General features: G+C 40.1%; 1 protein-coding gene across 1 annotated transcript; it reads right to left on the bottom strand.

Moving 5' to 3' along the window:
- Positions 1–11400, bottom strand: il2rga (interleukin 2 receptor, gamma a). The gene is made up of 8 exons (XM_071902779.2): positions 11297–11400; positions 10152–10242; positions 6172–6338; positions 5335–5471; positions 4960–5131; positions 3256–3355; positions 2570–2645; positions 1–2191 (listed from the first exon to the last, which is right to left on the bottom strand). The coding sequence occupies exons 1-8, from the start codon at positions 11358–11360 to the stop codon at positions 1928–1930; spliced, it is 1071 nt and encodes a 356-aa protein (XP_071758880.1). The 5' UTR covers positions 11361–11400; the 3' UTR covers positions 1–1927.
- Between the last annotated feature and the right edge of the window lie 1975 nt (positions 11401–13375).

The following is a 13375-nucleotide window of genomic DNA, read 5'->3' as shown; positions in this document are numbered from 1 at the left end:
TAAGCAGTTTCTGTTTATTTATCAAGTGCGAATTGTAAAATATACAGTAAGAGGGATACACTTCAGTCTGTCGGTAATGGCAGGTAAGACAAAAAATACAAATAGGAACATACAAAATATCCAACTAAATGAAAAGTTCAACTCTAAAATAAGATACAGAATACAGAAACAATGTAACACCTACTCTTCAAAATGATTGCATGACATGAAACTTACTCAAAGATTATTATGAAAAATCATTTAGCCTGCATATGCTTAGAAAACAAAAACATTACTGTGGCATGCAACCATCAGTATTGCTGAAATACATTTCATACCTTTTCCACAAAATATATAACATGTTGGAATGAACCTTCAATCAACCTTTCAAATGCTGATCTATGCATATATTTCCTGAAATAGTGGAACAGAGGAAGAATCGAGGTAAACTGGTCTAGGATCAAAAATCACTTCACATCAACACTTGGGTTCGAACCTCAGAATTGCCACTGGCATTTTATGTGTCTGTAAAACTGAAACCCTATATTCCCAGGACTGAGTTAATGTTCTGTAAACTGGCCCATTTTGATAAACAATGTGACCATTATTATTAAAAAAATTATATCTCAGCCAAATGCCACAAATAGATCATCTCTAAATTTGACTGATCAAATTTGGGGTACCTGGTCTTGGGCTGAGTATTAGTCAATATCTGAAGTTTGGTGCATGTGGATGTGGTCTCACATAATCACACATTATCACATAATGGGTTACAAGAAGTTACAAATATGAGAAATACACATAGGCCTATATCAAATACACATCAACATCATATCAACAAGCTCTATTTAGGGACAGCTGACCCTGCTGGCTCTATTCAGGTCTATTCAACAGTTCAAAAAAACTAGTACACATTAAAGTTGCAGATAAAAAAGTTACTTGACTGAAGCAAGAATTAAGAAAGTTACATTAGTCAAGAGAAAGACAATTTAACCAATCAAACAATCATCTGAACAGTGAAGTCGTGCCTTATTGATGCAGATGTTCACTTCATATCTTTCCTTTGAGGGTTAATCCAACTCATTTTAATCTGTTTTTCCTCAAGAACTCATCTGTTACATTTCTTATTACCTAAGAAGATGGTGAAGCCGGACTCTGAATTGACAGCAGTTTTTAAGAGACACTTGAAATTAATTTGCTCCTTATGTGCACTTCACAAAAAAAAAAAAAATTCAAAAGTAAATTCTGGCATCCTGCAACAAGCTCCTAAGAACAATCAATTCGTAGAAGGACTGCGATTTTGGAAAAGTTGCAAAGAATGGAAGAATTAAAAATAATCAGAATGCAGCCATGTCTTTAAATCATAATATAGTCTAGTTATTTTTATGCATGCAAGGGGAAAGAGTCTATTGTTGCTAAATGGACCACCGTGCTTAAATCAGTCAAATTATATGTGGTAAGGGATTGGAGGAAAGGAGGAAAGGAGAGGATTTAAAATGCACTTTGTAAGAAATACATGACCGTATTTGAGGCAAACTTGATTTTTCCCAGTGCAGTGAAATCAATAGACCTGTCTCAAAGTGAAAACCTTAAAATGCTCAACAACTACTTCTACTGCTAGAATCAAGCATTTTAAGGAGAATTTGGTTTGTCTTGGGTTAACTGCTTTTTTTTTTCACGTTATTGCCCCATCAGGTGCTTGGTATCCCTAAACATTCATAGCTTATATATTTGTGTAATTCCCTGGCCCCTTGTAAACAATTCTCTTAACTCTCCAAGAGCTACAAAGTGTCTCAAATACAAATTTGGTTTCTTCTCATAAAGGGAACTGACCATAAATCATGTTCACATTTTCTAATAGTATATGTCAGTTATGCAAGACATGCGTCAAATAAAACACTCTGGATCGTTATGTTTTGGGGAACCCCACCCCTGACTGAGTTGCCCCCTAAACGGCATTCTGCCCCTCCTCAGACGAGACAGGAAGAGTGGAGGTGGAGCAAGAGGAGCAGGAAGTAGACAGGCCCTCTGATTGGTTTGCTGGCATGGAGCTGGAGAAGTCAGTTTGGTCGGTGGTGGTGGAGAAGCTGGAGCTGTCAGAGCTCTCGCTATCAGACGGAGGAACATAGCTGTACTCGCGGACGGGGCAGGCACGCTCATTGAAGTTAGCCTTTAAACCCTCTTTCAGGACTTTGTTGATGGGAAGCCACTTCTTTAAAAACAAAACAAAAGAATGTTACATGACTGAGTATGAACATCAGATATTACTATATGGAAATGACTGTTCCAGAGCTTCCAGATTCCAGATTACAAAAAGATTTGTATTTAAAGCTAATGCTGCCTTATGTGGCAGCCAATACAGACAGTAAGCCTAGTTTGGCTAAAACTATTACACAACAATTTTATATCTCAGAAATAGAAACTATATCACTGGAGGCTTAAAACAGACCCTACTAATATTATAATTAGCAGGGTATTGGCTGCCACATAAGGCAGCATTAGCTTTAAATACAAATCTTTTTGTAATCGGGGCCTCCAGGGATTTCTATCTCATGCATCTCTTAGGCACAAGGCTCTGGATGCTACTAACCTCCACATTGTCATGGATCAGGATTTCATCCAGGATGTCTAATTTGGGAACGATGGGGATGAAGATGATTGCGAGCCTGTATGGGAAATAGAGACATGTTCTCTCACAGGTGATCACAGAGATAACAGCTGACATGACTTTGACTCTTTAACACTGTAGTGGTGTGGATAAAGCCTATTCATCTACCTGGATCAATTGGCACATTGCATTAGTACCAGGTTGGGGTTATAGAAGTCATTCTGATTTCATTCGATTTTTTATTGTTCATGCTCCTGTATGGCCACCTGGGTGCTGCTGCACTTTCTACATAAAACATCACTAGCATCTTCTCTTCAATCATTTTTTCTATATTTGGACTATAATAGACAGACAATGTCTTCCATGAGTAGAAAACACTGTCTCTCACTTGTCATTTTTCTTCAGTCGCTCAGTCAAATGATTGAAAGTGTATTATAAAAAGTCAAAAAGTGCATGGGTGACAATGGGAATATCAAGCAGTTTTTGAGTTCTTGAGCAGATAAAGGGCTTTGCATGATGCTAACAATGTTGATGACAAAATGATGAGATAAGTATACTTCACTGATGCTCTGTGACCATCCATCTAACTATAACTACCACCAATCAATTTCCAGCCCCCAAAATATAACCGTCAAGCATAACTAAACATTTCATATGAGCCAACCCACCTTTCATGGTGCACCAACATCATGACCAGTAGGATTAGGGTGCAGGCACCCACCACACACAGCACTGGAGTCCACACGGACATAGCATTTGGTGGATTGTCTGAGAAAGAGAGAGAGAGATGTGGATTGACAGTTTTATAGGCCTGCATATTATAATCGGTGTATCTTCACTGTATTGTGCACATGTCCAATGCCAGTAGAAAGTGACAAACTGATGATATTAAGCCTTGAGGGTCCTGCAATTGAAAAAGGTTCTTTGAAAAGTTTTGCAGCGAGAGAGTCAAGCATGCAGGCTGTAGGTTTAGAAGCCAGTACTAACTTTGGAAAGAGTGTCTAGGGAAACTAATTGTAACCGTGAAAGTACACAAACAGACTGAGAAACACCAAGTGAGTTATCCAAGTGGAGGACAGCACCCTGACTGGAAAGTATTACTGGTGATCTCATCTCTATTTAGAAAAAAAAGAATCATGACATCGTTTATATTTTTTATTTCAGTGTTTTGCAGTGCGATATATTACTTTTTCACTAGATATTTCTATTGGCTCTCTGGTCTAATTAGCTTACTCATCTGTATTATGAAATTATGACTTTATTGTTTCTGTCAATCTGTCATTACAGGCCACCATAGCTCAGGGGGGCTGGAGGTGTGAGAGGCTTGGGGTCTGTGCCAGAGACTTGTGTAGGAGAGAAGCAGCTAAAACCAGAGGTGAATTTTGAAGCTAATAAGGAAATGGCGGCAGTGGCAGTTCCTCTAACGTCCACTAGGGGCCGGCTCCAAAAAGACTCCAAACTCGGCCCAACTCCATGCAAGTCAATGGGACCACAACCCAACTTCTGCTAAAAATATAAAGTCAATAATTTTTTTCGACAAGAGTAGCACAACTTTTAATGTGTGCGTCCTCATGCCGATTTTCAAAATAATTGTGTCATTAACAGGATATAATGGATATAAAATGGGGTTGTTTGCCTGGTGATTGACAGGTCGACAGGTCGTCAGTTATGGGCCAATAGTAGGCGGTGCTGCGGCTCTGCAGACAACCTGAATTCCACCCTATACCTTGCTTTGGCTGCTCTGGCTCCAAAAAAATGTCAACATGGCGGCGACCGTAAACACAATCTCCAGGCTTCAAAATGGCACTTCACAAGCCAATGGGTGACATCACACTCACTACGTCCATCTGTTTTTTACAGGCTATGGTAGGAGGAGACAAATTCGCCCAATGTTGTTGCAATTCCCACTGGTCACCAGCAGAGGTCATAGTTTAATTCATACACCTTTAAAGTCACCATGAAACGCATTTTTGTATACGTTTTGTATTCTTGCTTAATGTGATGCATTTCCTGTTGAAACAGGATATTGGGGCGGGACATAAAGTGGAGAGGGGCCATTCAAAAGTGTAAACCAATGGGATATCAGTTAAGGAGAGAAATTTGATGGGAGGGGTGGGATTGTTAAAAAATCAGTGTAATTTAATTGGTAGGAATTTTGGCCTCCTGGTACACGATGAAGTCACCACGAAAGATCTTGCATTTTCCAGGAAGTAAAAGTAATGAGATTGTGATCAAATATCTTTTGTATTTTAGCATAAATTGTCAAATAGGTGTACAGTATAAAAAGAGTAATTTTAATTTCAGTGTGACTTTAAAGTTAAAAAAAACAAAAAACAAAGTTGTATTGTGGCCATTTCTTTCTCTCTTTTTACCCGTGCGATTGTTCTGCCTCATGGAGCCCCAGAACACAGGCTGACTCCAGTCACTCCATTCAGACCGACCACAGGAATCTGCTATACTGTTCCTCACCTGCAGCTCATACAGGGAGCTGCTGGAGGGCAAGTTGATACAGTAGTTCTGCTTGCCACTACCAAGTTGAGAGGTCTGTGGAAAAGATAAATATGAGAAGATGGAGTAGAGAGAGGAGAGGGATGTGAAACGGGAAGCCCAAAGAAAAAAAGAAAAGAAAAGGAAAGAAGAGAAAGAGGAAGGGTGAGAGGTGGAGCTAGATTACTTCAAATAAATCTCAGTATTATGTATTTACTCATGAAAATTCCAGCATAGGCTTTCCATGACTATTTGCCCACCTCCCACTTGTTGTTGTTGGTCCTGTAGCGAACCTCACTGTCCACACAGTTTATAGGAGCGGTGTGGTTCCAGTAGAACCACAGGTTAGAGTCAGTTCCATTCTTGACAGTCACGTTGGTTGGCGGATTTAGCTTGACTGGAGATGATGCAGAATATTAAATGACAATGAATACAATGTGATGACATAGTGATGGGGCACAATTACTGGGATAATACCAACTCACTCACAACTAACAAGCCCTTGAAGGAAGGTTATGACAATAAAGCCTTAAGATCCCCAGGGAAAATTACAACAATTTAAGATTTGTGATCGTAATTGACCCATTCACGTGCTGCCAGATATATTGGAAAAACAAATCTTCTTGGAAATTTCACCTTCAAAGTCAGATAATAAATTTGGGATGTCAGGGGAAATTTTGCTACCCGAGTTTCCGAGTTATGATGCAATGATGACCTTCAACCTTCTCAACATGGTGGGGAAATCAAGTTTTGTGTCACAATCCAAAATGGCAGCCAAAAATTCCTACAGGCAAAAATATTCGGCAAAATGTTCGGCCAAATTTCACATTTCTATGACTAACGGCACTGTGAGGCTGAGCGTTAGACTTTTAGGGATTATTATAGCGCCCCCTATGAGCTTGTCTATCATTGTTGCCCAAAAAGCTGCCTCATGTTCAAATGGGATTAGCAATATTTTGAGGTTGTCATCATTGTCACCATATCATGATGCAAATAATGATGTAATACCCTAATGCCCTTAGCACTGTGCACATAATGATGCTCTATCAATATTATGGCACTCTTGAACTTATAAGGTAGTAAACAAATAAGCATACCTTTCGATTTGAGATCATGCTGATGCTGAAAACTGTCGTTGCCGTGCTGCAGCTTTGTGTAAAAGGTGTGGAATCTAGATAGTCTCTTATAGGGCCGGTTACATCCAATGACAGTGCTGTTCTCTGAGATGTAGGTGGCGCACTCACTGAACTCTTCGTGATTGAACCTGAATAGGCAATATATCACAGATCAGTCATTCACACAAACAATGAATACCCAGTTTCAACAGTAGGATACCCAGTTTCAACAGTACCCAACAGTATGATACCCAGTTTCAACAGTATCCAACAATAAGATACCCAGTTTCAACAGCACCCAACAGTACTTTACCCAGTTTCAACAGCACCCAACAGTACTTTACCCAGTTTCAACAGCACCCAACAGTACGTTACCCAGTTTTAACAGTACCCAACAGTACCCAACAGTACGTTACCCAGTTTCAACAGTACCCAACAGTAAGATACCCAGTTTCAACAGTACCCAACAGTAAGATACCCAGTTTCAACAGTAAGATACCCAGTTTCAACAGTACCTGACAGTACGATACCCAGTTTCAACAGCACCCAACAGTACTTTACTCAGTTTCAACAGCACCCAACAGTACGTTACCCAGTTTTAACAGTACCCAACAGCACCCAACAGTACGTTACCCAGTTTTAACAGTACCCAACAGTACCCAACAGTACGTTACCCAGTTTCAACAGTACCCAACAGTAAGATACCCAGTTTCAACAGCACTCAACAGTAAGATACGCAGTTTCAACAGCACCCAACAGTACGTTACCCGGTTTCAACAGCACTCAACAGTACGTTACCCAGTTTCAACAGCACCCAACAGTAAGACACCCAGTTTCAACAGTATCCAACAATAAGATACCCAGTTTCAACAGTACGTTACCCAGTTTCAACAGCACCCAACAGTACGTTACCCAGTTTTAACAGTACCCAACAGCACCCAACAGTACGTTACCCAGTTTCAACAGCACCCAACAGTAAGATACCCAGTTTTAACAGCACCCAACAATACGTTACCCAGTTTCAATAGTACCCAACAGTAAGATACCAAGTTTCAACAGCACCCAACAGTAAGATACCCAGTTTCAACAGCACCCAACAGTAAGATATGCAGTTTCAACAGCATTCAACAGTACTATACCCACTTTCAACAGTACCTAACAGTTTCAACAGTAGCCAGTACTACCAAAGTGCCCCTGTGCAAAATAACCTACCAGCCTGCTCCAAGGACACATGCTGGAAAAACATTAGTATTAGCTAAAAGTAAGGGCCTGTGGTTGTATTTATTTTTTGGAATAAAGTAATTCCTGCAAGTTAAGGCAGTGTGCAGGACTTGTTAGGAGTCCAAGCACCGAAGGTGCTGGAACCCTACTGTATTTGTAAGGATTCTTCTTATTATTTTTCTCTGCTAAAAGAAACCGTAAGTCCCAGAGCAAGCGCATTTGGCAGGTGGGTTCCTATGGCCCCCCACTACTCAGGCAAGGCCATTCACCCATGTCGACCAGATGGTGGCGCTATAACAAGCAACTTTAAGTTTTGGCCTATAACTTCTGAACCGTAGGTCGTAGAATCAATCAATTCCTTTCCCACTGGATTCATTGGGTCATTCCGCATCTATCTGCATAGGCCACGCCCATTTCCGTCTGACTAGATTTTCCGCCATTTTGAATTTTGTCCGAAACTCTTTTTTCGCTACTCCTCCTAGGCCGTTCATCCAATTCACACGAAACTTGTGTGTGCAGAATCTTGGGACCGTCCTCTTTCAAAATTGCATAAAGGTTATTGATAGGTCAAATGGTTTGGCTTTTATCGACCAATAAACTTTTCGCCATAACACTAAATTGCCCATAACTCATTAACCATTCATCTAATTAAGCCCAAATTTGTAACACATGTAACACAGAACTGTTGCTTGAGCATGCCCCCAAAAGCATTTGGAGTTCCATCACTAGTGGGCGCTATAAATGCAAAAAGTTTATATCTCGTAATCGGCTACATGGATTTGTACGAAATTCGGTTTGCACGATCTAGGGTCATGACTCAGTCGATGCATAAAATGTGGTAATGATTGATTTAAGTGGGCGTGGCTTATTACAACAAATCTAAATTTCTAGACATTTCACATTCCAAAATTCAAAAAATCTAAATAAATCACCCGTACGTCCTACAGAGCTGAAATTTTTTCAGCACACCCACTTGGAATTGTGACAAAAGTTTGCCTCACTACAACCTATGGTCAATTCAGAAGTCCGTCACTCTATATTTTTCAAAATATGCAAATTCAATTAACATCTATATCTCCACAAGTCTTCATTCATATGCTACCAAAATTGACAGACATTCTCTAGATGGTAGATATCAAGTGTGTCAAATGGTGTTCAGATCGGTTAAACTGTGAGTCCGCAGTGATATTCAATATCTTACTGTAATTAGTACTGTATGCACATCATTTTCTTTCGCCAAATGTTTGATCAAACTTCACCAAAATATTTGACAATACATCCGAAACCAGCAGAATGATGTGTGATTTTTTTCAGAATTTTATCACTAACATTTTGACTATTGTAAGCGTTTAAATAGACAAAAATACCCCAGTTTTGCACATGTGATGTCATTGCCTCAACTTGTGAGAAGGTGTGTGTAAACCATGTCTCCCCAGTGGTGCTGTCAGTAAGTCACCTTCTCTGGGGATACAAAGGTCAAAGGCTTGAATCCCCAGGTGACCAAGTCCTATTTGCCAGTATGTGTTTTCAAGTGCTTATTGAGGTCATATTAAGTCGAAGGTTGCCTATTGTGACCCTGTGAAAATGTATTTATATTATTTTTTTTCTCTGCTAAAAGTGTTTGTGCAGCAAAAACCGTAAGACCTAGAAACACCAAAAATTGGCAGGTGGGTTGCAAATTCCACCCACTACTCAGTTTTCCCCACTGTGGCACACAGCAAAGTGGAAGTTGGCAGAGTGGTAAATCTCAGGTCTTTAGACCACAAGCTTGTGAGTTCAAGTCCATGATGAACTGTGACCTTTTTGAAGTTTCATGAAAAGTAAATCAACACTAAATCACAGAGTGTAGAAAACTCAATGCAGGTGTTTGACATCATCTGTCAATGGCAAAATACCTGATTGGCATCACTGATTGGGGTGTGGCCAGACCTTTCAACCCATAGAGAGCAGTGCAGCAGCGGCTTTCTGGCCCATGTGATTTAGTATTGTTTTATTCATTAATGGAGAGTACTACAATGTTGTATAAAGTGATTACCGCTGTCAATCATAGGCTGCAGTATCACAATACTTCTCCCTTTAGTTATTTTCTCCTCAGTAACCCTGTAACAGGAGTGTAGCTCAGTAGGTAAAGTGTCTGCCTCTTGTGTGGAAAGTTGTGGGTTCAAATCCAGGCTTGTCCTTTCTGAAGTCATTAGTTGTCAAAAACAAGCGGTATGTGTTATAATAGGAAGTCTGGCCATTGTGACTAACTTCAACAATGTGGTTGCAATGAAAAGACTAACTTGACAGAAGTCACGGGCCAACACAAAAGCCAGTGTTAGACTGCATGTTTGATCTTCACAACATGTTAGTTTTTGTGTGTGTCTTTCTACCTTCTGTAATGTTTTGTCTATCTGTCTGTCCTATCAAATTGTGCTTGGACCCCTCAATCGCCGCTTGCGGCTACATTTTTCATTCGTTCTTATAAAAGGCTTTCATTCTAGTATGCTACACATCTTTATTCAGGAAAAGCATTACTTGAAACTTATCACTCAGTTGTTCCAAAAGGCATATATTCTCAACAATGTTTGGTAGTCAAAGGTCTAAAAATGGCTATTTCTTTTTTCCAAAATTAGGTTTATATTGGGGTTTTTTCATTTCAGTAATAATTTTGTGTCACTTGTTTCAAATGGTAAATATCTTGAAATCTAAATTCTTCATATACTTTCACATAGTGCCTCTAACACCAAGTTGGTACTGACCTGCTGGAGAAGGTATAATTGACGTCTGGAGTCCCGTGCCCGTTCCACATGCAGTGCACATACTCCAGATTCATCACCATACACTCCACATCTGTCAGACATAGGAGAGTTGAGACCAACAGAATGGCTTTATAATGAAAATAAACCAAAAATCTGCTCTTTCACAAGTTTACTATGAGTTACAGAAGGGCTGTACATGTACATTTACTTGTAAAACTTGGTTACACACTGTTTCACGCATGGTTGCACCTATGCCAATACCGATACACATAAATACACAAGCACTCACACACACAATGAGGAAATGGCAGCACATGTTGACGTCAAAGGGAATTTACAAACGGTGAAAACTCAAAATGGAGAGTTTCAAGGAAGTAACCCAATGCCTACTAATTTAATCTGATAATTTAATTCAATATGGCACCATAAGTGATTGATTATTGATAGCATTGCTAACATTTGATCAAATTTCAATACAGTTGTGCTTTTTGTTTCCTTCTATTTCCAATCCTTTTCAAGAAAGAATTTTAAAAACATTGGGAAAATCCCCAAAATAAACTGTATGTAAGGGATGTAGTAAAACATAGATTATTGTTTCCTGTAGGTATTTTACAGTGGAACATTATAGTGATTAAAAATGAATATACAAATACAAAACATCTGTATAGAAATACAAATTAGAGTTGCCCATTGCCCGTGGCTTCTGACAGCCTTGACCATCCTAACCTGAGTGACCCCATGCCTCAACCCAACCACCTCCGGGATGTCGGAAAAATGGTCTTTCGGTCCAATATGGGACATTTTTCGGACTACTGGGGCTTCGGAATAATGGGCCGTCGGAACAATTGGCAGTCCCCGACCTCAGGACCGCAATAATAAGTCATGTGACTTTATTGCGATATCCTGATGAATGTTAGTACTGTATGTACATTTGTACATTGTGTTTTAATTTATCAAATAAAGTCAATCAATCAAAACAATAGCCAAGTGTCAGAATTAGAAATTGGATGCACATTGAGAGCTGGAAAAGCCCTTGAACAAGTTGAATAGCTTTGATCTGACACATCCCACAAATATGTTTAAATGTAATAATAATAACTATAAATTAAAAGAAGCGCTGCCAAGAGGTTTCAAAATGTTCTCACCCGGTGGTTTTCTGGCAAATACATGTTCAGTAAAATAGAGGAGGAGAAACCATCCAAGCAGCATCGTGGCGCACTAGGAAATGGATGCTTTCATACTAGGTGTATAGGCCTCCTTCCGCAACCGCTTCTGGGGGCTGCCCATTGTTCCGGACTTCCGACGGCCCATTATTAATGGCCGTCGGAACATGGAACGATGAACTATTGACTACTACTACTACTAACTATTAACTAGTCTGAAAAATGTCCACCCATTGGACCGAAAGCCCATTTGTCCGACAGCCCGTTATCCCGGAGGTGGTTGGGTTGAGGCATGGGGTCGCTGAGGTTAGGGTTACAGCAAGCTGACGGTCAAGGCTGTCAGAAGCCACGGTTGTGGATGGAGCCAGGCATGGAGTTTTCGGACTATTGGGGTTTCGGAATAATGGGCCGTCGGAACAATGGCATGGCACCCTACTTCTACATGTGAACATCTGATAGGCTACGTGTTTCATTCAAGGGCGGATATTTCATTTCACTGTTGGGGGGGGGGGGGGGGGCAATAAACAGAAAAAATTCTCAAGAGCAATTCCTGAAGGGGACACCAAAGGTGCCGCCTAAAGTACTGTTGTATTAAATGTATATAGAGTTATGAAACATTTCCATAGGCACTTCATTCCTTTCTTATGAAGATTTTATCAAATTGCCTTTGATATTACTGGGGTCTTTCTACTTACTTGGCGTTTCGGTGCACTGAAAAATGATCGGAATGTCTGTTTTTCTTTTCTCTGTCGAAAATTCAGCAAGTTATGAGGATTTTAATTGTGGATAGACCTCCTGCCTCCATAGACATTATGTACGTTACCCGAATCCGAATACGTTATTCGGGAAAGTACAAATAATGCGATGGAAACAGATATTTTTTCTACCCGAAGTTGCTCGTTATTATTCGGAAGAAAAAAAAGCCATGATTGATATGTAAATAAAGCACTTGATTTTCCCTTTATCATTTGTAAAACAGAAAATGAAGTAGTAAAACACAAATGAAAAAAGCCCATTTTGGTACTGTAGCCGCTGTGCGTCTTTCAGCACCAGTGACAGAGCGGGGAGAGAGAGAGAGAGAGAGAGAGAGAGAGGGAGAGGGAGGGGGGGGGAGGGGGGGGCTTTGTGTGCCCAGCCTGTGTGACAGAGCTTCAGGAGAAAGCGAGGAGCATAAAACATTGTGCTTTTTTCCACGCATAAAAAAAAACAACCGAGCCCGACCCGAACCGAGCCCGAATTATTTATTTAAAAACCAAGCCCGACATACAGTCTCGGGTCCCGTCGGGTTCGGCTCGGGTTGCAGACCTCTACTAGCGAGACAAAAGCCTGGTGTGGCAGCTGGATTTCTTTCAAACCTCATAGGCTACATCAAAATGAAGCTTAGAACCTGTAGTTTTTAGCTGTATGTGTTAATTTCCTCCATTTAAAAAACCCAGTCGAAATATTGAAAAAAAACGACGTTTTACCTTGTATTTCAGTCAATATTCATCCGTTTAAGATCTAACATGCTGTATCAGCCATAGGTTTCATGGAATTTAGTTAAAAATAAAAAAATAAAAGGGAGAGAGAGAGATGAAAAGTACAGTATGAAGATGTGGAAATATATTTCACAATTAATTATATCCCAATATTAAATCAATTTGATGCTTTGAAGGCACAAAAGTTGTATTGCCAATGAATATTGGGTTAGAAATTTGCCCGATTTAACGTGACTTCCGGTATAAGCCACGCCCACTTCCGGTATTCTATCCGAATACAGAGACAGATAATTTTGTTGGTTGAACAGATACAGATACAGATACAGATAATGACATCTCTGTACACCTCTAATAGACATACATGCATTAGTGGTGCCTTCAAATGGGGTCGTGTTTACCGTGTTCACGAGAAGAGTCCATACGAACGCCCCCCTCCTGTGGTAGCCTATTCACGACTTCGGAAATGGAAATTTTCTGAAAGCTCCGAGTTCACGAGTTGTGACGTGTTTGTTGACATTTTCAGAAATGGCGGAGGCCATGGAAGTTCATTTTTCGGTGGATGGTAAGTTAAAGGGTAACTTTG

Source organism: Centroberyx gerrardi, chromosome 11 (assembly GCF_048128805.1).
Source record: "Centroberyx gerrardi isolate f3 chromosome 11, fCenGer3.hap1.cur.20231027, whole genome shotgun sequence".
Taxonomy (NCBI): Eukaryota; Metazoa; Chordata; class Actinopteri; order Beryciformes; family Berycidae; genus Centroberyx; species Centroberyx gerrardi.
This window is presented reverse-complemented; position numbering and strand designations above follow the sequence as displayed.

Bases quoted from the DNA above. Each gene is read 5' to 3' on its own strand.
- il2rga (XM_071902779.2), bottom strand. From the start codon at position 11,360: ATGCTGCTTGGATGGTTTCTCCTCCTCTATTTTACTGAACATGTATTT. The intron at 5,472-6,171 runs GTATGCTTATTT...CATCATCTCCAG, and splicing joins GCATGATCTCAAATCGAAAG to TCAAGCTAAATCCGCCAACC. The intron at 2,646-3,255 runs GTGGGTTGGCTC...TTTCCCATACAG, and splicing joins ATGTTGGTGCACCATGAAAG to GCTCGCAATCATCTTCATCC.